This window comes from Apteryx mantelli, chromosome 26 (assembly GCF_036417845.1).
Source record: "Apteryx mantelli isolate bAptMan1 chromosome 26, bAptMan1.hap1, whole genome shotgun sequence".
Lineage (NCBI taxonomy): Eukaryota > Metazoa > Chordata > Aves > Apterygiformes > Apterygidae > Apteryx > Apteryx mantelli.
In genome coordinates this window covers 10016890-10040804 of record NC_090003.1, presented here as the reverse complement: position 1 = coordinate 10040804, position 23915 = coordinate 10016890, and the positions used below count along the sequence as shown (strand labels likewise).

The 23915-nt window shown below is 65.3% G+C and overlaps 3 protein-coding genes across 4 annotated transcripts; 1 reads left to right on the top strand and 2 right to left on the bottom strand.

Annotated features, from left to right (window-relative positions):
- Positions 1-1805: 1805 nt before the first annotated feature.
- Positions 1806-4835, bottom strand: HSPB7 (heat shock protein family B (small) member 7). Of its 2 annotated transcripts, XM_013950986.2 has the most exons (3): positions 3782-4835; positions 3429-3562; positions 1806-2689 (listed from the first exon to the last, which is right to left on the bottom strand). In XM_013950986.2, exons 1-3 carry the CDS (start codon positions 3909-3911, stop codon positions 2504-2506), a joined length of 450 nt encoding a protein of 149 aa, XP_013806440.2. In that variant the 5' UTR covers positions 3912-4835; the 3' UTR covers positions 1806-2503. The 2 variants fall into 2 exon arrangements, with proteins under 2 accessions (XP_013806440.2, XP_067167055.1); XM_067310954.1 differs by lacking the exon at positions 3782-4835 and having other exon boundaries at positions 3429-3771.
- Positions 4836-6670: 1835 nt separating this feature from the next.
- Positions 6671-11077, top strand: LOC106491389 (chloride channel protein ClC-Kb-like). Its single transcript, XM_067310985.1, has 19 exons — positions 6671-6870; positions 6947-7075; positions 7330-7458; positions 7594-7733; positions 7840-7917; positions 8010-8088; positions 8177-8302; positions 8434-8518; positions 8649-8750; positions 8834-8918; positions 9021-9188; positions 9291-9360; positions 9455-9565; positions 9675-9888; positions 9983-10116; positions 10208-10299; positions 10420-10497; positions 10589-10675; positions 10776-11077. The coding sequence occupies exons 1-19, from the start codon at positions 6699-6701 to the stop codon at positions 10812-10814; spliced, it is 2118 nt and encodes a 705-aa protein (XP_067167086.1). The 5' UTR covers positions 6671-6698; the 3' UTR covers positions 10815-11077.
- Positions 11078-12173: 1096 nt separating this feature from the next.
- EPHA2 (EPH receptor A2) lies at positions 12174-23869 on the bottom strand. The gene is made up of 17 exons (XM_067310905.1): positions 23748-23869; positions 20510-20577; positions 19713-20379; positions 19006-19161; positions 18195-18527; positions 17976-18100; positions 16738-16897; positions 16512-16611; positions 16298-16353; positions 16073-16198; positions 15777-15959; positions 15602-15663; positions 15087-15296; positions 14856-15005; positions 13744-13937; positions 13469-13624; positions 12174-12829 (listed from the first exon to the last, which is right to left on the bottom strand). The coding sequence occupies exons 1-17, from the start codon at positions 23818-23820 to the stop codon at positions 12724-12726; spliced, it is 2925 nt and encodes a 974-aa protein (XP_067167006.1). The 5' UTR covers positions 23821-23869; the 3' UTR covers positions 12174-12723.
- Positions 23870-23915: the final 46 nt, after the last annotated feature.

Genomic DNA, 23915 nt, shown 5'->3' with positions numbered 1-23915 from the left:
CTGGGCGTCGTGATGGCGCCGGGGCCTCGTTGTGCAACGCGGCCGCGGGCCAACGTCTCCGAGCTGCTGCCGGCTGACAGAAAAGGGCCTCAGAGTGAGCCGGGCCCTGCACATCAGAAACACGGGGGCCAGCAGGGCTCCCTCCGCCCTGAGCAGGCTTGGCCGTGCTACTAGCCCCGTTTCTGGGCCCCGCCGGCGGCAGGGAGCACCCTGAGAGGAGAAGGCAGGGAGCAAAAACGCTCTTTTCCCAGGAATATCCCCATATCCCACAGCTTTCCCCCTGCACTGGCTTTGCAGCCCGGCTGGGTGTTCAAGAGCAACGCGGTGTGGGCAGTGCCCGGCCTCCGGGATGAGCCTTCGCCTTCTGCCTTGCTCGGAAACCTCCCTGGTGCAAAACCAGCCCGCTTTGGGGAGAAAATGGGCTTTTAAAATTTTTTTTTTCCTCTGGGAGCTGGTGCGTTTACCACTAGATGGCAATCTGTGACCGAGCTGGCTGGCATGAGTGCTCGGGTGCCCCTCCCAAGGAGAGCCGGTGGCATTTTGGGACAGAGCGGACACATCCCAGCGATTAAATCCCTGCCCGTATCCCGTACAAGGATGGGGCAAGCTCGCTCCCAGCCTCCTGCTAACGGTGGCTCCGGCTTCCCCGCTGCACTGGGAGTCTCTTACAGCCCTTTGACAGTGTTTTAACTTTTCCTCTCGCAGCATCCTGTGGCAGGGAGTCCCACAAGCGACCGGTGGCGCCGTGCGTGTAGACACCCCCCCTCCACAGCAGCTTCTGTCTCTTCGGAGGCGGAGGGGTGATCGATGAGAAATAAAACGGCAAAAACCTTGGGGAAGAGCCACTCGTGCCTCCTCCTTGAGTTTGCATGTGAGTAGCATGAAATGCAAATAACAAATGCCCTCCCTTCGAAGCCCCGTAGCGGCGGGGAGAGGCTGGTCCGAGAGTTTTGGAAACACAGCGCTTGTGGTAGCTATAAACAGTCGCTCCAGCGCCTCACTGTCTTTGTACGCACGTGGCCTTGCTGCGCCCAGCCTCCCTCACCCTGGCATCCCTCCAGGCCTGACGTGAGCCCTCGGCCGCCGGGAAACGGCCTTTGGGGTCGCTTCGGAGGAGCGTTTGGACCCCGGAAAGGGAGCGGCTGCTGGGTTTGAGGATCCCTTAGCAGGGCGGTAGCCCAACAGGGAGCGGCACATCTATTTGAGCCGCTGTCCTGGCTTACACCCCAGCTTCCCTCCATCCTCCGGGGCTCCCCAAAAAGTCTCCGGGGGTGGCGGCGGGTGCAGGTGGGTGAGCGGAGGAGAAGGGGATTTGGTGACCTTGCAGGTGGGCCCATGGCCCAGAGGTTTAGCAGCTGAGGGAAGGGCTCAGAAATAGAGCAGCGGGGAAGAAATGAGTCACCCGGGCTGGAAATAAACTGGAGCAAAGACATCGGGCGCTGAGGGGAGCTGGGCTGCTCGGGGTGGCCGGTGCTCTGGTCTGTTGGGGCGGATCCGGACCCGTTCAGCCTCTTCGGAAAGGCTTCTCTGGGTTGAGACTTCCCAAACTCATCGCAGGCAGAACGCGGAGCAGGGAAAGAGCACGAGGGAGAAGCGGTGACGCGGCCGTGCCCGCGCGGACGGGGGTTTATTGACCCTCGCGCGCTCGGCGAAGCCAGAGGCAGGGAGAAGAAATGGCTCCTTGCATAGTAGCACCCGAGGGACTGCGGCTCGCCGCTCCATCCCCGAAACTCGGTCCCTGGGCAGGGGGAGTGTGCAAAAAGCAGCAGGGAAGCAAGAACCCGAAGAGGAGATGTTCTCCATAATTTATACCGCCCCGTGTACAAGCTTTATATACGCAGACAAGCTCCGGTGGAGGCTCAGGGAAGGGCTCACACCCCGGCCTTGCTCCCTGCAGCCCATCTCCAGGGCCAAACTGCTCCGGCGCCCTCCTTGCGCAGCCGCGGCTGCGAATCCCGCAGGCCCTCCTGCCTCTAAGATCTTCCCGAGCTGTGGCAAAGACTCTGGCTAGTGTCATGAACCCAAAAATCGGGGCATCCCGAGCCAGGGCTCCCCCCCAGCCTCCGGTGCTTAGCGCAGAGCGGGATGCATCCGGGGCTCTTCCCTCCCTGGCGAAGGATGTCTGCCTGCAAGCAGGCATCACGTCTGAGTGGATGCGCACCGATTCCTGCGGGTTTTACCCCAAGGAGGTGGTTCGTTCTCCTAAGGGGAGCCACGTGTGTTGGAGATGGGATGCTGCCGTGGATCCCGGAGCAGCCTGCCTCCCGGAGCAGAGTCGAGGTGCGATCCCGTCCCAGGACTCCCCCCCCCGCGAGCTCACGCAGCTAAATAAATACCCGTGTTAGCCCAAACGCTACCCAAACATCACCTACAAGGGACGGCCGTGCTCCTGCGTCTACATCTAGAAAGATCCAAGGCCGGGGCGGCTCGGAAGAGTTGAGCCTTTCCAGCTAGATCCGCCCCGTTTCCCCTCCCCGAAATCCCCCCCCGCCTCGCCGGCCGCTCAGATTTTGATCTCAGTCCGGAAGGTTTGCTGGACGTGCTCGGTGTGCTTGGCGGGCTGCCGCCGGGCCCGGATGGTCAGCGTGCCGTCATCCGCCAGCGAGGAGGACACGGACGTGGGGTCCACGTCGTCGGGCAGCTGGCACTTGTGGGTGAAGGTGTTCATGACGGTGCCGTCCCCGGCCAGCTGGAAAAGGGGAAGGGGGAGCAGGTTTGAGGCGGACGCCGGCGGGCAGCGGGATGAGGGCTCGTCATTCCTCGCCCTTGGGTGAGGCCCTGCGGTCGCCTCTTGCGTGGGGCGTTAATATTTATCTTCCCTTCAGGTGTGCCGGGAGGTGACAGGCGGGACGCGAGTCACCGGGGAGGGGACAGCAGCTGCAGAAACAAAGGTGCTTTTTTCGGAGGGTGGCACCTGTGCCCCCGGGGTTTGCCAACTTTGGGCGGGGGGGGGGGGGAGGTCGGGAGCTGGCTTCGAGGTGGAAAAGCCACCTGGGAAACGTCTGCTCACAGGGCCGGGAGGGAGCTGCTGCGGTGACACGAGTTTGCTAGGCCTCAGGCACGCCGGCACCTTGGGGGGTGCTTTTGCGGGGGCGTTGAGGCGAGGAAATTGTGAGTCAGGCCCTGCTGGTGCCAAATCGTTTAGGAAGCGGGCTGGAAGGGGCCGGGCTCCTCCGTCCCCGAGAGCCTCCGGGACGCTCGCCCCAATCGGTACCTCCATTCCCACTGGGGACCGCGCCGTTGCTGTGGATATGAGAGACCGTTCTGCCTTAACGAGCCACGGGGAAGGACGGGGACACTGCAAGCAGCGCTGCCCCCAGCCTGCGGTCCCGGGGGGTGCTGGGGGTCCCCGGGACGAGCTGACCCAGGGTCCCAGTTTGGGGGTGGTGCCGGGCGCAAGGGGACCAGGGTGGGAGGGGAGCGTTCACCTTCTCGGCGTGCACCTCGATCTGGTTGTTGGAGGTGGTGACGATGATGTCCTCGGGGGCGAAGTCGCTGACGTCCACCGTGAACTGGTAGGTGTTGCCCAAGGTCTTGATGTTGCCCGTGTTGCTGGGCCGAGCTGCGGCAAGGGAGAGAGGTGCTCGGGACCTCCGCCGGCTCCCTCCCCGCCTCCGCGCCGCGGCCTTTCCACCCGCTCCGCTCCCCCAAATGCCACGCCACGGGCGGATGCCATTTGGGAAGCATCGCCCTTTCCCAGGGCTCTTTCCCAGCCCGGCACCCGCGTGGCCGGGCGCCACTCTCATCCCGGCCTTCCCTCCCTCCACCGAGCCCGACTTGCCTGGGAAGCCCAGCGGCTCCGCGCGGGGCCGCATGAAGGTCCCGAAAAGCTCCATGGGGCAGGCGGGAGACGGCGACGAGCTCTGACGGAAGCTGTGCTCCGAGCGGAAAGCCAAGGAGGACAAGTTCATCCACCACCGCGAGCGCTTGCGGGGAAAGCAGGGAGCTAAACAGCCGGGAAAGAGGAGGAAAAGCAGCAAGTGCAATCCCGGAGGTGCCGCTCCGTAAAGCCTTGCAACGCCCGGGGAGAAATACGGATCCGAGATGTGAACGGGCAAGACTTGCAGATGGAGCCGGCGGGTTCAGAGGCGGCTGTTGAGCTTATAAAGCCCTGTTAGGCTCTCGGCTGCCTTCCAGACCTCTTGTAAAACAGGCTAAATTTAGGTCCTGCTACATCACTCCGGAGAGTGTGGAAATTTTCCTCTCCCCCCTCCTCCTCCTCTCCTCCCAATCCCGGCTGCAAACAAGCGGCGAAGGGAAGAATCCGATCCCATTGCTGGCATTCCTGCCCGCCTGGATAATGCGGCTCCTGGCGGCCCCGAGGGCCGACTTCCCAAAAAAAGGAAGATGGGGAAGAGAGCGCAAGGTGCGGGCGAAGGAAACGGCCACGGGATGCGACTCGCCAGGGATGGGGAAGGGGCTGCCGGAGGGGCCGGCACGGCGTTTCTCGCGCTTGCTTCTCCCTCCGGGCCTGGCTCTGGTTTTGGGGCAGCGTGGGGAGGTTTGAGCAAAAAGTCCAGAAGCTGCACGTTGGAAGCGGTGGCGTTTTGGGAGGCACATGTGTGCGGGGCAGCACAGCCGCTGCTAAAACCCTGGAAAAAGGGGGGGTTTGCTACACGCGCGCAGCAACAGCCAGTGTTGGGGACGGGTCGGTGAGCAGGTTTCGCAGGCCGAACCTCGGCTCGCAAAATCGGTGCTGAATCTCCCGCCGCCACCCGCGGGATCGGTGCCGAGGGCACGTCCCACCCAGGCGATGCCCTCGGAGGGGCCCCTGGGAGCCCCTGGGTGCCGCCAGGCTCCGGGACTGCGGCTGCTCCTCGCAGCCCGGGAAATAACCGCGAAGGTCATGTGAGGTTTACAACAATAATAAAAATAATAAAGAAGGCGTTAAGGGAGATCTGTGAGTTATTAAAAGTCGGAGGTGTCCTTGCGAGGACGCAGGGCGGAGGGCTGGCGTGGGTCCAAGCGTGTGGTGCCGGCAGCACCCTTTGTGCGCTGGCACCGGTGGGATGGGGCGGGGGGGGGGGTCCTGTAACCTGCCCCCCGCAAGGTCCCTGAGGCTGTTTGTCACCTGGCGAAGGTCACGGTGTCCCCAGGAACCGCGCGTGCTCCCCCCCCCCAGAAAGCGCAGCTGCAGTGCCCCAACGTGACGCCGGGCGCCCTCCTGCCTGGATGCCGGCCACGTTCCCATGAGGGAATGTTTCCCACCCTGCCGGAAACCCTGGCACCACTGCGGGAGCCAGGAGCGAGGGCCTGAGATTGCGGGCAGGGAGTGAGGGGCCGAGGTTGCGGGCAGGGAGTGAGGGGCTGAGACTGTGGGCTGGGAGCAAGGGGCTGAGATCGCGGGCAGGGAGTGAGGGGCCGAGATTGCAGGCAGGGAGCGAGGGGCTGAGATTGTGGGCTGGGAGCAAGGGGTCGATATTGAGGGCAGGGAGCGAGGGGCTGAGATCGTAGGCAGGGAGCGAGGGGCTGAGATTGTGGGCAGGGAGCGAGGGGCCGAGATCGTAGGCAGGGAGCAAGGGGCCGAGATTGTGGGCAGGGAGCGAGGGGCCAAGATTGTGGGCAGGGATCAAGGGGCCGAGATTGTGGGCAGGGAATGAGGGGCTGAGATTGTGGGCTCGGAGTGAGGGGTCGAGACTGAGGGCAGGGAGCGAGGGCCTGAGATCGTAGGCAGGGAGCGAGGGGCTGAGATTGTGGGCAGGGAGTGAGGGGCTGAGATTGTGGGCAGGGAGCGAGGGGCCAAGACTGTGGGCAGGGAGCGAGGGGCTGAGATCATGGGCAGGGAGTGAGGGGCCAAGATTGTGGGCAGGGAGTGAGGGGCCAAGATTGTGGGCAGGGAGCAAGGGGCTGAGATTGGAGGCAGGGAGCAAGGAGCTGAGATTGTGGGCAGGGAGCGAGGGGCCGAGATTGTGGGCAGGGAGCGAGGGGCCGAGGTTGAGGGCAGCCCCAGGGCTGGGGAAGGCGAGCGGCTCGGCCGAGTGAGGCAGGGAGCAGACCATGTAAGGCTTTATTCCCCAGGCCACTGCGCGAGGCCGGCTGACCCGCAGGGCGGCCCTGCCAAAAAATGCGTCCGACGGGCCAGGCTGCGGCGCGGCGGGCTGGCTCGCAGCCCAGCCACGCGCTGCCCCACGGCCTCTGCCGGCAGCCGGGCCCCGAAGCACGGCCGGCGGGGAGGAGGGATGTAACAGGAGCTTAAAATCTGATGCTGAGTAATAGCAGCCAGCGCCTGAGTCACCATTCGCCCGCCGTGGCCCCTTCCCCTGCATTTTCCCTCTTCCCACCCCGACGGCAGCCTACGGATGCTCTCGGGCCGGCTTGCCAAAACACCTCAGCGCCGAGGCGAGGAAGGGGCTGTGTCCCTCCGAAATAACTAACTAACCCCCCCACACACTTATGGCCCTGCGGTGCTTTCCGCCCCCGGGATCCCTTTGGAGGATGAAGGCGGGGGGGGGTGCCAACGAGGGCCGGCTCCACGGGAAAAACCCTCCCCTGCACGCTCCGGCCGGCTCCAGCCCGCGCGGGTCTGGCCGCCTCGTCAAGGTCGTTTTTAATGAGTTTGCGGCTCGGGCAGGGCTGGGGCGGGCGCGCGGCGGAGAGGCTGGTGGCAGAGGTGGCTGCGCCACGAGCAGCCCCGGCAAGGAGAGTCCTGGCCCCAGCGGGGGTTGCTGCCCCCCCAAGCGACTTCGAAAACCCTGGCGATGGTTTGTAGCACCGGGGACACGGATATCTGCCCGCCTGCTCCCGCCGAGCCAGGGATGGAGCCCACAGATGATGCCAGCAGGCTGCGGGATGAAGAGGAGGCAGTGGAGAGGGTGCTGGTGTCGGAGAAAAGCTGGAGACCCTGCCCCAAAGCCCGGAGGCGGCTTCGAGGTGAGACCCACCTCAGTGGGTTCCCTTGGGTCCCCTTCGCCGGCGGGGGTGGCTGGTGACACCCACTGCCCTGCAGGGTGCCTGGAGTTTGTGCAAAGGCAGCTCTTCCGTGTCGGCGAGGACTGGTATTTCCTCTTCGTTCTGGGTGTCCTCATGGCCATGATCAGCTTCATGATGGACCTCATCGTCTCCAGGCTCTACGAGGGTAATGCCGGCCACCCTGGAGAAGGGTGGTGGGTGCCAGACTGGTGCTGTGAGGTTGCCGGCACCCTCGGGGCACCCCGGCATCACTCCAGGGCTTGATCCCAGCTGAAAAATGTGGCCGTCTCATGGGTCTGGTGGTGGGATGGGTGGGAGAGGGATGCTGGAGGACCTCCGTGGCAGGTTAAGGAGATGCTCGGCCACGGCGTGCCCCTTGGTGGGTCCTTTCCCTTTCCCTCCCAGTGCTTCTTTTTTTAGCCCACCGCTGGCTTTACCAAGAGGTGGGTGACTATTTGGTGCTCAAATACCTCTCGTGGACCATGTACCCGGTGGCCCTGGCGGCCTTCTCCACCGGCTTCTCGCAGAGCATCACGCCACACTCGGGAGGTGAGCGCCGGCCGCGGGACCATCTTCTGCTTTGCCGGCGTTTGAGCTGCGACGGCCACCCCCAAAACCATGGGGAGATGCTCTCAAGCCCAGGGGTAAGGACGCTGCGGCCATCCCATCCGGGTTTTTCCCCAGGCTCTGGCATCCCTGAGCTCAAGACCATCCTCACGGGGGTCATGCTGGAGGACTACCTGGCCATCAAAAACTTCGGCGCCAAGGTGGTGGGGCTCACCTGCACCCTGGCCTGCGGCAGCACCGTTTTCCTGGGCAAAGTGGTGAGCAGCCCCGCGCCAGGCGGCAGGTTTGGCTTCGCTGCCGGCCCCGCGCTCCGGGCACCTGCCTTCGCGGGGTCGCTCAGCGCTGCCGTCCCCACATCCCCAGGGCCCCTTTGTCCACCTCTCCGCCATGGTCGCGGCATATCTGGGCAAGATGCGGACATCGGTGACCAAGGAGTATGAGGTGAGGCTGCCAGCGCTTCGTTTTGCCCCCCCCCCCCCCCCCCGTGGTGGCCCCCAAAATTGGGTTACGGCAACCGGCTGACTCCTCCGCAGGACAAGTTCAAGCAGAACGAGATGCTGGTGGCGGCCCAGGCTGTCGGGGTGGCCACGGTTTTCGGGGCACCCATCAGCGGTGAGAGCGCAGCGCCCGCGGCCCGGGGGTGGGGGGACTCCGGCGGCGGTGGCGGCAGCGCCAACGGGATGTTCTCGCCCGCACCCAGGGGTGCTCTTCAGCATCGAGGTGATGTCGTCCCACTTCGCCGTGCGGGATTACTGGCGGGGCTTTTTCGCCGCCACCTGCGGCGCCTTCATGTTTCGCCTCCTCGCCGTCTTCAACAGCGAGCAAGGTGAAGGCGGTGGGGTGGGGGGGAGCACGGGAATGGTGCCGGACGGGGCGCGGGAACGGCGGCGTGGAGGCACGCGTGGGCCCCCTGGGGACACCTCCATGCGCCCCTTGGGCTCTCCTTCCTCCTCCCAGAAACCATTGTGGCCCTCTTCAAGACTGACTTCAAGATCGACTTCCCCTTCGATCTCCCAGAGACCTTCTTCTTCATTGCCCTGGGGTAAGGAAGGGCCTGGCCGGGCACAGGAAAAACATTCATTTTTTTCCTGGGGACGGCAGGGATGCGCGTTTCCGGGGCCGTTTTGGCATTCCCAGCCCCACACCCAGGTTGTCTCCTCTCTTTTCGGCAGGGGCGCCTGCGGCGTTATCGGCTGCGCCTACCTCTTCTGCCAGCGCTGGCTGCTGGGCTACGTCAAGGATAACAAGCTCACGGCCAAGCTGCTGGCCACCGAGTAGGTTTCGGGGTGGGGTGGGGGTTCAGACTGGGCCGAACTGGGCCAAACTGGGCTGAACTGGGCGTCCTGTCGCCCTGCAGCAAGCCCGTCTACACGGTCCTGGTGGTGCTGCTGCTCGCCTCCATCACCTTCCCCCCAAGTCTGGGGCAGTTCATGGCGTCCAGGGTAAGCATGGGGCTGGGTTTTGGAGGGGGGGGGGATCTCTTCCCCCCCCCTCCATGGGACTCAAGCGGCAGGGGGGCCTGGCTGTCCGTGCGTCCATCCCAGCTCACCATGAAGGAGCACCTCGTGTCGCTCTTCGACAACCGCACCTGGGGCGAGCTGGCCCGCAACGCCTCACCGGCCAGCCCCGGCGAGCCCCGGCGCCTCTGGCAGGAGTGGTGCCACCCCTCCGTCCCCTTCTTCGGCACCTTGGCCTTCTTCTTGCTCATGAAGGTAGCTCCCACCCCCCCTCCAAAATCATCCCCCCGTCTAGGGGAGAGGAGCCCCGGCATGGCAGGGGCAGGCTGCTCCCCTGCTTCACTGTCCCTCTCCTAGTTTTGGATGCTCATCCTGGCCACCACCTTGCCCCTGCCCGCTGGCTACTTCATGCCCATCTTCGTGTACGGTGAGTCAACGGGGGCCGCATCCAGCGGGACCCAGCCCGGTCTGTCCCCCCCCATTCCCAGCTCAACACCATCTCCCCCCGCCCCTTTTTGCAGGAGCCGCCGTGGGGCGCTTGGCGGGCGAGACGGTGGCCGCGCTCTTCCCCCAGGGCATCAACGCGGAGGGTGGCATTCGCCCCGTGATCCCTGGTGGCTACGCGCTGGCCGGTAGGTCCCCCCCCCCCCAAATTAATAATAATAATAATAAATTTTTCCTGGGGGAGGGGGGTGTGGGGTTGGGGCACCCGTGCGCCGAGCCTGCGGGTCTTTGCGGCAGGGGCGGCGGCGTTCTCGGGCTCGGTGACGCACTCGGTGTCGACGGCGCTGCTGGTGTGCGAGGCCACGGGGCAGCTGGCGCACGCGCTGCCCGTCACCCTGGCCGTGCTGGCCGCCAACGGCGTGGCGCAGAAGTGGCAGCCCTCCTTCTACGCCGGCACCATCATCGTCAAGAAGCTGCCCTACCTGCCGCCCATCCGCAGCCGGCACATGGCGTAAGGCTCCCGCGCGCACCCGGGTCTGGGGGGGTGGGTTTTTTGGGGGTGTTTTTGCCTTTCTTAAGGTTTTTTTCCCGCGCTCCCGCCCCAGCTCCTACCGGGTGCTCACGGAGGAGTTCATGAACCGCCGCGTGGTGTCCCTGGCCAAGGCGGCCGGCTTCGCCGAGGTCCTGGCAGCCCTGACGGCCTCCGGTGACGCCGAGTACCCCGTGGTGGAGAGCGCAGGTAGTGGCGGGCGGCCGGGGGGGGGACGGGGGGACGGGGGACCCCCCCCACCCCGTTCCCGCGCTGCCCACCCTCACTCGTGCCTCCGCAGCGGCACCCACGCTGGTGGGGACGGTGAGACGCGCCGAGCTGGTGGCCTTCGTGCAGTGTCGTGGGGACGCCGGGGCGCCGCTGGGCGAGAAGGTGGGGAGACCCCCCCCGAAACCTCTTTTTGTTTTTTTTTTCCTCTTTTTTCCCCCCCCCCCCCCCCATCGCATGTTGCTTTTTTCTGGTGTCACCCTGTGTCACCCTCCTCCCTCGCAGCCAGCAGGGACGGTGGGGGACGACTGCGCCATCGAGCCCGTCATGCTGCAGCTCTCGCCCTGGACCTCGCTGCACCAGGTACCGGCTGCGGAGTGGGGGGAGATGGATTGGGGGGGGGGACCGGACCCCATCTGTCCGTCCGTCCGTCCACCCGTCTGTCCCCTGGCAGGCGCATCACCTCTTCGAGCTGCTGAAGCTGCAGCGCCTCTTCGTCACCCGCTACGGGGAGCTGGCGGGAGCGGTGACGCGGGCCGAGGTGAGGCCGGGGCACACTGCGGGGGGGGGGGGGCGGGCTGGGGACACGGCGGGGGGGTGGGGGGACAACGCGCCGGCTGCCCCTGCTCCGTCTCTTCCAGCTGCGGAGAGCCATCGAGAAGCTCGCTGACCCCAAGTGACGCCGGTTCTCCCAGCCACCAGCGGGTTCGAGTCGGTAAAAAGTGTCCCCCCTCCCCAAAAAAATAATCGGAAAGTGGCCGAAACTCCCTTAAATCCTCTTTAAAGCTCCCTTGCTTTCAACGCTCCGAGCGCCTGGCGCCGGGGCCCCCTGTCTTCGCCCAGCCGCGACCTTCCTCTGCCTCCCTCCTCCTCCTCCTCGCTGCCGCCAGGAGAAAGCTGAAGACAAGCCCAGAGAGCGCGCCGGGGCTGAGACCGCGACGCTCATCGCACGGATGGATGCCGCCCAAGCAGCGGGCGAACAACCGCTGGCTGCCCTCGCTGCAGCAGCCCCCCCCCGGACGTGCACCGAAGTGCCCCGGTCTCAGCGGGCACCTCAGTTTCCATCCCCCCCCCCCCCAAACAGGCTCCAAATCCCATAATTATGGGCGTTTTTCTCCGCGCAGCCGCACCCAGCGCTCACCCGCCTCCGCCGGGGCGCCGGGCATGTCCGGGCCGGCAGTGAGGTGAATCCAGGAAAAAAGCTGCTCCGAAGCCTGGGAAAGGCCCCAAAAATCCCCGGAGGCGCTTAGCAAATATCAGTTCCCGGCTCCTTTCTGCCCCCAAAAATGCTCTTTTCCTCCCTGTCCCGCCGGGGCTGCGAAACCCACCGGCGGCTCCACTCAGAAACCCCCTTTCCGGGCTTTCTCCTCCCCGTTATTTTCCAGGCCCGGTGAGCTGGCTCCGGGTCCGGCTCAGCCTGCGGTTGGTTTTGCAGAAACAATAATAATAATAATAATAAAAATCCATAAAAGAAACGAAAAAAATCCCTTTTTTTTTTTTTTTTTAAACAACTTCCCCCCCCCCCCAGCTTGCAGAGCCAAGGAAGCCCCAGGCCGGAGTCCTGCACCCGGTTTTTCCCGCCTTGCCAGCATGGATCCGGCCGGACCGCCGGCAAAAAAGCCGGATAAATCCCATCCACCTGTGCCTGGTGCTTTTGCTCCGGCTGTGGCATCCCTAAAAACCTCTCCCAGGCTGGGAAAAGCTGCCCCCCCCCCCCCGAGCCGACGTTTGGGCAGCAGCTCGGGCCACCGGCCGTCAATCTCCGCAAGTCACTCCGCTGCCGGAGGGAGGGGGAAGACCATGATTTTTTTAGAAAACAAACGCGCAATTTTATTAAAAATCAACTCCACGACAATAAATCCATTAAACCATTGCAGGGGGAGGAAAGGGGGGGGGGGAATCCTGGAGGAGTTTTTTTTGTTGCTGTTTTTTCCCCCCCCTCTCCAATGGCAGAAATCTGGCAGGATCTTTGATTTCTCTCAATAAATATAAAAAAATATAATAAATTACGGGGTTTTTTTGTTTTTTTTTTTTTTAAAAAAAAGAGGAAAAAGGTAACACTGGCAGAATAACAAATGGTGGTAAGGGGGCCGGGGGGGGGGGAGAAAATAAGCAGGACCGTGGCGTGGTGCAGGGGGCAGAATAAATAAAGGAGAAAAAAAAAAAACAACCCTAAACCTAGCGAGAGAGAGGTCCCCGGCCCGAACGAGGCGCTTTAAATTAAAATATAGGGAAACCGGCCACCCGGAGAGGGAAAAAAAAAACCAAAACCCTGTTTTTTCCCGGCAGCTGGCACCCACGTTTGAAATTTTAACTTGATTTTTTTTTTTTCGGAAGCGGCGGGGGGGTTTACACCTGTTTCGTCCCCTTCCCGCTTTGCGGAGGAGCAGCGCCGGCGTCTCCCAAGCCGGGGCGCCCGCTCGGGCTCCCTATCGCTCAAAATAATAATAATTAATAAAAAAGCATCGATTAATTATAGAAACAATAAATAAACCGGCTCTGGGGCGGCCGGGCGCCCTTCATTGCTCCGCTTCAAGTATTTCGGAGGTGGCGTTTTTTTTGGGGGGGGGGGGGGAGGCCCCCCCCGGCTCAGATGGGGACGCCCACGACGCTGAGCTGCTCCTTGAGCCCCAGCAGGCTGTAGGCGATGCGTTTCTGGTGGCCCGGCAAGCGCACGCCGATGCGCTTAATGTCGCTGCGGGAAGAGGAAAAGGGGGATAACGGCGTTAACGGGGATAACGGGGCTAATGGGGACAGGCTGGTCCTGAGCATCCCCTGGGGACAAGTTGGTCCCCAGCATCCCCTTGGGGATGGTTTGGTCCCCAGCAGCCCTTGGGGATGGCTTGGTCCTGAGCATCCCCTGGGGACGGCTTGGTCCTGAGCATCCCCTGGGGACGGCTTGGTCCCCAGAAGCCCCTTGGGGATAGTTTGGTCCCCAGAAGCCCTTGGGGACAGGTTGGTCCTGAGCATCCCCTGGGGACAGGTTGGTCCCTAGCATCCCTCGGGGATGAGTTGGTCCTGAGCATCCCCTGGGGACAAGTTGGTCCCCAGCATCCCCTTGGGGATGGTTTGGTCCCCAGCATCCCTCGGGGACGGCTTGGTCCTAAGCATTCCCTGGGTCCCCAGCATTCCCTTGGGGACAGGTTGGTCCCCAGTATCCCTCGGGGATGGGCTGGTCCTGAGCATCCCCTTGGGGATGGCTTCGTCCCGAGCATCCCCTTGGGGATGGGCTGGTCCCCAGCAGCCCTCGGGGACAATCCAGCCCCCCCACATCCCTCGGGGAACGGTGCAGCCCCCAACCCCACCGGGGGGAGCCCGGGGCCGCGGCACTCACTCGCTGCTCATCGTCACCACCTTCTCCACGGTGGTGTAGCCGGAGGTGAGGAAGTGCTCGGTGTACTGGGGCATCTTGATGGACTCGAGCCACTCGGCGACGGAGCGGAAGGGGAGGCCCTCGGAGCCGCTGGTGCTGGGCAGGCGGATGGAGACCCTGCGGAGCGGCGACGGCACCTCGAATCCCGGCATTTCGGGGAGGTGGGAAAAGAGGGAAAAAAACAACCCCCACCACCACCACCACCACCACCTCCCCCGTCTGCCGCGGGCGCTCACCGCGGGTCGAAGTCCGCCAGGGTCTTGAGGGAGTCAGGCGCCCGGATGAGCTTGTCGAGGATGCCGACGATGTCGGCGAACCTGGGCCGCCGGCCCCGCTCCTGCTGCCAGCACTGCAGCATGAGCTGGTAGACGGCCGAGGGGCAGTCGAGCGGGGCCGGCAGGCGGAAGCCCTCGTTGATGGCCTTCATCACCTGCCGCCGGGGGGGGGGGAGGAAAAACGGCGAGGGGGGAGGGTGAGCAGCGCCGGATGAGAACCGGCCCCCCCCCCCGAGTCGGGGGTTGGCAGTACAAGGAGGGGGATGACGGTGGGGCAATGGGGCTGGTGGTGGTGCAACGGGGGTTCCAGCAGTGCGGTGGGGCTGGCGGCAGTGCCATGGGGACAGCAGCAGTGCAAGGGGGGCGGCAGCAGTGCAAGGGGGGGGGGGCGGCAGTGGCGGCGGTGCAATGGGGCTGGCAGCAGCACAGTGAAGCCAGTGGCAGTGCAATGGGGCTGGTGGCAGCAGTGCAATGGGGCCGGCAGTCGTGCAATGGGGCCGGTGGCAGCGGCACAATGGGGCCGGTGGCAGTGGTGCAACGCAGCCAGCAGCAGTGCAATGGGGCTGGTGGTGGTGCAATGGGGCTGGTGGTGGTGCAATGGGGCCGGCGACGGTGCAAGGGGGATGGCAGCAGTGCAATGGGGCTGGTGGCAGCGGTGCAATGGGGCCGGTGGCAGCGGTGCAACACGGCTGGTGGTGGCGCAATGGGGCTGGTGGCAGCAGTGCAATGGGGCCGGCAGTCGTGCAATGGGGCCGGTGGCAGCGGCACAATGGGGCCGGTGGCAGCGGCACAATGGGACCGGTGGCAGCGGCACAATGGGACCGGTGGCAGCGGCACAACACAGCCAGCAGCGGTGCAACGGGGTTGGTGGCGGTGCAAGGGGGCCAGCGGCAGCGCAAGGGGGCTGGTGGCAGCGGCGCAATGCAGCCAGCAGCAGTGCGATGGGGCTGGTGGCAGTGCAAGGGGGCCGGCGACAGCGCAGTGGGGCCAGCAGCGATGCAATGGGGCCAGCAGCGATGCAACGGGGCTGGTGGCAGCAGTTGCAAGGAGGCCGGGGGCGGCCCGGCGCTCACCTCGTGGTTGGAGAGCTCCCAGTAGGGCCGCTCGCCGTAGGACATCACCTCCCACATGACGATGCCGTAGCTCCAGACGTCGCTGGCCGAGGTGAACTTGCGGTAGGAGATGGCCTCAGGCGCAGTCCAGCGGATGGGGATCTTCCCGCCCTGCGGAGGCAAGCGGCGCTCAGCGGGGGCCCAACGGCGCTGGGGGCCACCCAGCCCGGCCACCCGGCCCGGCTCACTCACGCTGGTGGTGTAGGTGGCCTCGGGGTCGTCCTCCAGCACCCGCGAGAGGCCAAAATCGGACACTTTGCAGACCAGCTGGCTGTTGACGAGGATGTTGCGGGCCGCCAGGTCCCGGTGCACGTAGTTCATGCCGGCCAGGTATTTCATGCCCGCCGCGATGCCCCGCAGCATGCCCACCAGCTGGATGACGCAAAACTCCCCGTCCTTCTCCTGCGGGGACACCAACGGCACCAAATCCGCTTTACCCCCCATCCGCCGACCCGCTCCCGCCAGCCGCATCCCGGCCGCCCTGAACATCCGCCCCCACGGGTGAGAAAATAAAAAAAACAAAAAACACGAGAAATCCCCCCCCGGAAAAAAGCCATCAAGCCCAGCTCCAGGTTGATCCCGCCAAAGCCCGCCAGCGTCACGCTGAAGCCAGGCAAATCCCGGCACGGCGTCAGGAAAAGCCGGCGGGGCGCCGACGGCTCCCATGTTTTGTTTTTTTTTTTCCCCGGCTGTCACGCATCACCTACCCGCAGGAATTTATCCAACGCGCCGTTTTCCATGTACTCCGTGACGATCATGAAGGGCTTGTCTGGAAAAACAACCGAAAAATAAGAGCCGGAATGGGCTCATAAAACCCCGTTTTTTTTCCCCTCGTTTTTCCCCGTTTTCGGCCCCGGTGGTGGTGGTGGGGGGGACACTCACGCTTGGAGACGACCCCCTCGAGGTGGATGACGTTGTGGTGGCAGAACTGGCCCATGATGCCGGCCTCGCTGAGGAAGTCCACGCGCTGCTTCTCCGTGTAGCCCGCCTTCAAGGTCTTGATGGCCACGGGCACCTCCTTCTTGCCGCGCTTCAAGGTGCCCTTGTAGACCTCGCCGAATTCGCCTGCCCGGGGGGGGGGGGCGACCGGGTGAAAATCAGGGCAGCCCCAGTAGTGAGGGTGGGTTTTTTTCCCCATGGTTTTGGGTTTTTCAGGGTTTTTTTTTAGGGGGACCCACCTGCGCCAATGACCTTCTGGCGGGTGACGAAGGTGGGGTGGATCTCGGTGGTGAACTTGAGCACCGCTTGGTTGGGGTCCTCGTAGGTGTGCGGGTCCACGTAGGTCTTCAGCGGCTTGAGCTGGTCTGCGGCGGGGAGGGCAGGGGGGTGTGGGCATCCCCACGCGTGTCCCCCCCCTTCCATGTCCCCCCCCCCACCCCATGTCCCCCTGCTGCCCCGCTCACCCGTCTTGGAGAAGTAGACGTCCTCGGAGGCCTGGCGCGTCCGTGAGCTCCTCTTCCTGCGAAAAAGCCAGGGACAAGCTGGAGGCTCCCGGCGGAGAGCATTCCCGCGGCACAAAGTGCCCCGATCCTGCCCCTTGCCAGCCCTCTGTGCCGGAAAAGCCCCTTTTTTCCTTTTTTTGGGGGAATTTTTTCCCTTCCCGGGAAAGCCACCGACCTGCGGAAGACGTAGAGGAAGATGCCCAGCAGCACGAGGACGACGAGGACGCCGGCGACGGAGCCGCTGACCACGGCGGTGGAGGCCGTGCTCTCGGAGGCTGCGGCGGGGGGAGCGCGGTGGCATTGGGGGGGGGGGGGACACTAAGAGTCGTGTCCCCCCCCCAAAAAAAAAACACCCCAAAGGGTTTTTGTAATTTTTTTTTGCCCCCCGCCACCATACTCACCCTCAGGGAGGGTCTCGAACTCGTGCGGGGGGCTGTAGGCGCCCTGGCCGTCCTGGGTGAGCGCCTGGACCCGCACCACGTACGCCGTCCCCGGCGTCAGCTTGGGGATGGTGACCGAGGTGACCTCGCAGCGCAGCACCGAGTAGCTGTTTTCATCCGCCTGGGGGGAAGCGAAAGCGCCCAAGCGAGCTGGGCTGAGGACAGCGCGCTCGTGACGTGCCCGGCCGGGCTGAGCACTCGGCACGCTCGTGGACGCCCACCGTGGCGGCTGGGCTGAGAACGGGCTGCTCGTGACGCGTGTGGTGGCCAGGCTGGGAACGGTGTGCTCGTGAGGCACGTGGCCGGCTGAGAACAGCACGCTCGTGCCGTGTGTGGCCGGGCTGAGACCGGCGTGCTCATGACATGCGCGGTTGGGCTGAGAATGGCACGCTCATGACATGCATGGCCAGGCTGAGAATGGTGTGCTTGTGGACACCCTCAGCCCACCCTAGCGGCCAGGCTGAGAACGGCACGCTCGGGACATGCATGGCCAGGCTGAGAACAGCGCGCTCATGATGTGCGTGGCTGGGTTGAGACCGGTGCACTCGTGACACATGCAGCTATGCTGAGAACGGGGCGCTCGTGATGCGCAAGGCAGGGCTGAGACCGACACGCTCGTGATGTGCATGGCCAGGCTGAGACCAGTGCATTCGTGACACGCACGGCCGGGCCGAGACCGGCACACTCACGACATGCACGGCCAGGCAGAGACCGGCACACTCACGACACGCATGGACGGGCCGAGACTGGAGTGCTCGTGACACGCACGGCTGGGGCTGAAACTGGCTTGCTCATGACATGCATGGCCGGGGCTGAGACTGGCACGCTCGTGACATGCATGGCCAGGGTTGAGACTGGCACGCTCGTGATGTGCATGGCCAGGGCCGAGACTGGCACGCTCGTGATGTGCATGGCCGGGGCTGAGACTGGCACACTCGTGACATGCATGGCCGGGGCTGAGACTGGCACGCTCATGATGTGCATGGCCGGGGCCGAGACTGGCACGCTCGTGACATGCATGGCCGGGGCTGAGACTGGCACGCTCATGATGTGCATGGCCAGGGCCGAGACTGGCACGCTCGTGACATGCATGGCCGGGGCTGAGACTGGCACGCTCGTGATGTGCATGGCTGGGGCTGAGACTGGCACGCTCGTGACACGCATGGCCGGGCCGAGCCTGGTGAGGGGGGACTCCCTACCTTCTTGCTGTAGGTGACCTCGTACTTGGCGACGCGGGCGCGCTGCCGGGGCGGCAGGCTCCAGGAGAGCACCAGGCTGGTGGTCGTGCGCCCGTCGAGGCTCAGCGCCGTCACCCGCGGCGGCTCTGCAGGGCCGAGGGCAGGCCGTCAGGGCCTGACGCCAGGGTGAGGGGCACGGGGTTGGGGGGGGGGGGGGGGGCCACGCCAGCCGGCCCTTACCGGTGTGGTTGACGCTGACGCTGGCGGCGGCGACGCTGCGGCGGGCGCTGAAGGCGGAGACGCCGTTGCGGGCCTCCACGGCGAAGGTGTAGGTGACGTGGGGCTCCAGGTCGGCGACGGCGAGCGCCGTGGCCCGCAGCCCCCGCGGCGGCGCCCCGTAGCGCAGGCTGCCCTCGCAGGGCCGCCCCGCGTCCTCCGCCGGCCCCCGCCGCTCGCACGTGACGCTGTAGGTGACGTCCTGCCGCCCGCCCGTGTCGCCCGGCGGCGACCAGCGCAGCTGCACCGTGGCCCCCGCCGCCACCGCCGTGACGGCCCGCGGCGGCGACGGGGGGCCTGCGGTGGGTGCTGCCGTCAGTGCGCCCGGCCGCCGTGTCCCCAGCCCGTGCTGCGGTTTCCCCCATCCCGTGATGCCGTTTCCCTCTGCCGTGCCTCAGTTTCCCCATCCCATGCCTTAGTTTCCCCCCCATCGTGCCTCAGTTTCCCCATCCCACTGTGCCTCAGTTTCCCTCCCAACCCAGTGCCTCCGTTTCCCCATCCCGTGCCTCAGTTTCCCCCATCCCATGATGCAGTTTCCCCCATCCCGTGCCTCAGTTTCCCCCCCAATCCCATGCCTCAGCTTCCCCATTCCATGATGCAGCTTCCCCCACCCTATGCCTCCATTCCCCCCATCCCGTGCCACAGCTTCCCCCATCGTGCCTCAGTTTCCCCATCCCATGATGCAGTTTCGCCCCGCCGTGCCTCCGTTTCCCCCCACCCTGTGCCGCAGTCTCCCCCCAATCCCGTGCCGCAGTCTCCCCCGCCGGACACTCACGGGTGCAGGGATCGGTGGCGGGGTCCGTGGGGGCGCGGAAGTAGCCGTCCTCGCAGGGGCAGGCGCTGGAGCCGGCCGGCGCCGGCAGCGTGTGCGCCGGACACGGCAGGCAGCCGCCGGCCGAGGCCTCGGGCTTGAAGGAGCCGGCGGGGCAGGCTGCGGGGGGGGGGGAACACGACGCCCTGGTGAGGCATCCCGCTGCACCCCCAAACCACCCGTTTTTGGCAAAAACCCCGTGGGAATAAATCCTCCCCCTTCCCGGAGTCGCTGTATCCCAGGGAAAGGGGCTCCAGAAGGGCCCTGATGCATCCCAGCTTGGGGCTGGGGCAGATCCGCGTGGTTCGGATCGGCCCCCGGATGCCAGAGAAGGGGGGCAGCACCATAAGGGCGCTTATCTGAGCGGGGCCTCGGGTGCTTCCGAGCCGCCTCATCCGGGCTGGATTATCCTCCCCCCCCCCCCATCACATTCCTCAAAAAGATTAGGAAAAAACACCCGGAGGCGGCACATCTCCCTCCCCGCCAGGCTGAGCCCGCCGCGCTCGCTGCACTTGTGCCCCGCGGCGGTCACACTCCCGAAAAAAACCATCCCGCTCCTCGTGCGGATGCAGGAAAGCCGCGAGCTGAAACCCCCCCTCGCCCCGAACCCCCCCCAGCCATGCGCACATGGCACGTCACGAGTTGCCCTGGCCTCAGCCCCCCCCGCTCACCTTCGCAGCTCTCGCCGGCGCCTTGCCGGTAGCCGGCTCGGCACAGGCACTGCCCGATGGGCACCAGCCACTCGCCGTCGGCGCTGCAGTGCAGGGTCGGCTCGGCGCCGGCGGCCACGGCGTCCTCCACGCAGGCGCCCCGCACCTCGGCCAGCGCCTGCGCCTCGCCGCCGGCCACCGTCTCGGGGAAAGCGGCCAGGCCGCGGCGCACGCCAGGGCACTTCTTGTAGTAGACGCGGACGGAGAGCAGAGCCACGCAGGCGCCCAGGTCCTGGAAAGCCAGGTAGAAACCCTTGCGGCTCAGCGGCCCCACGGAGCGCACCTCGGCGTTGAGCTTGACGTGCCGGGCGGCGAAGTCGCCCTGCACCGTGATCTCATCCGGGGCGATGGTGTCGATCTTCTTGAACTGCCGCTTCTGGAAGTTGGTGCCGTAGTCGACGTCCGACTCGGCGTAGTAGAGGTTGAAGGTCTCCTTGCAGGCGCCCGAGGTGCCGGGGAAGCTGTTGCAGTCGCGCACGGTGAACTCGAGCTCCACGAAGACCCGCTGGGCCTCGCTGCGGTAGATCCAGTTGGTGCGCAGCCAGTTCTCCTGCTCGCCCTCCAGCACGTTGCACACGGCGTAGATGTAGATGAGCGAGTCGTTCATGACGTTCTGCTGCAGGTCCCACTGCCGGAGGGGGGGAAAAAGAAAAAAAAAGGAAAAAACAGGGGTCCCGCGTCGCCGCCGGCCCCCGGCCCCTTTCCAGCCGGGGGATTGAGGTAGGGTTTGCGGACGCGTCGCCGCCGCCGCCGCTTACCCCTCCGTTGTAGGGCTGCGTGAGCCAGCCCAGCTCTCCCTGGGCCTTGGCGAAGTCCAGCAGGACCACTGCGGGGAGAAGGAGCATCACCGCGAGCCGGGGGGGGGGGGGACGCCGATGCTGGGCCCTCCGGCCGCACTGCCGCGGCTCCCGGCAGTGGCCCGCAGTGATTTTTTTGCCCGCAGCTCCCGTCCCTGCCCTGGTTCTCGCGGTCAGTGGCCCGCAGTGATTTCTTCACCCGCGACTCCCCTCCCTGCCCCAGTTCTCACGGTCAGTGGCCAGCAGTGATTTCTTCACCCCGCGACTCCTGTCCCGGTTCTTGTGGCCAGCGACCCGCAGTGATTTTTTTCACCCGTGTCTCCCGTCCCTGCTCTGATTCTCACGGTCAGCGACCCGCAGTGATTTTTTCACCCGCATCTCCTGTCCCTGCCCCAGCTCTCGCGGTCAGTGGCCTGCAGTGATTTTTTCGCCCATCGTCCCCATCCCACCTCCAGCTCTCGCGGTCAGTGGCCCGCAGTGATTTTTTTCCGCCCGCCTTCATGGCTTTGTGCCGGGGGAGCCCCCAATCGCCCTCCCCGTGGCCGCCCCGAGAAAGAGGGAAACTGAGGCAGGCGACGGCACAACGCCCTCCCTTTGGGGGCCGCGGGCGGATCCCGGTCCCCGCTGGGAGCGGGGCAGGGAGAAGAGGAAGGGAAGCAGGGAGCGGGGCCGGGCGAAGGCCGGCACGGAAGCGGTGACGCGCCAGGGCCCGGCGCTCACCGGCCGCCCCGTGATTCAGCCCCCAGGAATGCGCCCGGCACACGGAGGCACCTGGACGCCTGGGTTCATCGCGCCTGGCGCCGGGCCGTGGCGGCTGGGGGGGAGGGGGGGGGAGGAAGGCCCCCGGCATCCTGCCCCCCACCCCAGCCCACGCCGGGGGCGCAGGGCAGGGTCAGGGCAGGGGGTTTTCGGGGAGGGGAAAGCAGAGGGAGGGAGGAAAACGGGAACCGCTTCGCCCTGGCGGCTGGATCTGAGACCGTGCAAGCTCGTGACATGCCCTGCCCCTAACAGGGCAAAGTCTAGGGCTCGTAACCGCTCGGGAATCCGGCCCAGGGCAGCTCGGCATCCCCCCCCCCGCTCTCTCCGGGGCCAGGAAGGACGTTACCGGCGGATATCCCAGCCTTCCTGTGCATTGGAATTCCCCCCCCCCCCCCTCCCGGCACACCTCCACCGGATGGAAAAACCAGCATGATCTTTCTCCCGGCCTCAGCCAGCACCCGTGAGGCGAGTTTGCAGGTTCTCTGCCGCCCGGCTGCCTCGCCAGGCGGGGACGGCGGGGTGTCCCCCCCCCCCCGTTTTGCCCCAGGGCACCCCGCCGTCCCCGCAGGGCCCACGGGAGGCTTCGCCCCGTTCCCGGGCGCGTGACGCACCGGCGATGGGGAAACTGAGGAGCAGGGCCAGGCCGTGACTGGCAGTGAGTCAGGCTGCGAAACCTGACTCAAGGGGACCCAGCCCCGGTGGGCACCCCCATTTCGGGGCCCTGCCCCCCCCCAAAAAAAATTCCCATTCCAGAGCATCTCCCCGCCGAGCACCTGGGATTCAACGTGGCTTCGATCGCACCCGCCGCCGAGACCCTGGGTGCAGGGTGGCGGGTTTGGGGGGCAGCGCGGCCCGTTTGGGCTCCGGGCCCTCTCCGGCCCCGCCGTCCCGGCCGATTTTGTCGGAGTTGCAAAAGTTAAAATTAGCCGGGAGGCCCCAAAGCGCCAGCCCCCGCGCGAGCCCCCAAACCGCCGGCGCGTAGTTAGGCTTTGGGTTTGGGTTTTTTTTTTTTTTCTTGCCCTCAAAATCACTATTTACTCGATAAACCCTTCTGCCGCTTCCCGGGCAATTACACCTCATGGAGCCAATCATGGGAACGGGCCCGAAATTCCTCCGCGCCGGAGCCACGTCGGGCTGGTTTGGGCTTAAACGACACCAAACCCCGGCTTCTCCCCCCCCCGCCGCCGGCAAAGCCCAGCCCCGGCGCGGGATTTACCCCCCCTCCGCGTTTCTCCTCGGTTTAAAAAAGCAGCTAGTTATTTTTCCTTCTTTTTTTTTTTCCCCTTTCCAAGACACCCACCAGCCTCCGTTTTATTTGCATTCGCTGCGGTCGGAGCTGGATTCTTTCATCCTTCGGTTTGCAGGAGATGGATTTAAAGCGAGGCAGGTCGAAGCCCGGGATTTAAGCTCCCAGACCCCCCTTTTGCAAGGGTGGGGGGTCCCCCCCCGCCTTCGATGCAGCCCCCTAAAACCCACCGATTTGCCCCCAAACGAACCCGATTTTGCTCAAAATCACCGCTGGGGCGGGGGGGGGGGTCGGTCAGGGGGACGCGGGGGGGGGCGCAAGGTGGAGGCCGCTTGTTTTCCCGAGCACTTCTCGGGCTTTCCTGACATTGTTCTCCGTATTCCTGGCCCGAATCCTGCCCTCGCCACCCGGATCCCTGGGAATTTCGCTCCACCTTGCCTATTTTTTTACTTTTTTTTTTTTTTTTTTTTTTTGGCTTTCGGTGCTTTTTCCCCTTCCTCCCCTCCGGTTTCGAGGAATGCGGCCGGGGGGCCCGGGGGGGTCCCCGCTCTTGCAAAGCGGCCGCCGGACGGGTCCCGTTTTTGGAGGGGGAAGGAAGGCGAGCAGGATCCGGCCCCTGGTGCGCGGCCGTTGGGGGGGGGGGGGACGCTTTGCGCCCCTGCAGCCTGGGGGAAGCCGCTCAAATCCCCCTCTCTCCCCCCTCCCAAAAGGGCGAGCCCCAAATTAACCCTTTCCGAACTCAAACCTTTGCAAAGCCCCGAAGCTTCGCAAAGCCCCAAACTTTTGCAACGTCCCAAACTTCTGCAACGTCCCAAACCATTGCAAAGCCCCGAAGCTTTGCAACACCCCAAAGCTTTGCAAGGTCCCTAATATTTGCAAGGTCCCAAGCGGAGCCCCGATTGCACATGTCCCCCCCGAACCCCCCTATCGCCGGCGCCCGCTGGGCAGCACCTCCCTCCGGCACCGCTGCACCCACGGGTGCCCCCGGGGCGGATGACCCGGCGAAGGTTTGGGGCTTAAAACGGGGCCTTTCCTCGCCCCCCTCGCTCCCCGCCCCGGCTCGGCAGCCCCCCCGCGGACCCCCCCCCGCCTTCGCCCCAAATAAACCCCCGACGGGGCGCGAGCTGCCGCCGTCCCCAAAGCCGGGGAGCCCGCGGCGAGCGCCGCAACCGGGCGTCGAGCTCCCGCTCTCACCTTCCGTGGCGCCGGCGGTGGCGAGGAAGAGGAGGCAGGGGAGGCAGGGGAGGCAGGCCGGCGGCCGGGCCATGCCGGCGGCGCGTCGGGGCCCGCGGTGCCTAGGCGCGGCCCGTGGCCGCCGCGATGGGCTGCGGGAGAGTTGGGAGCGCGCTCGGGTCCTGTTCA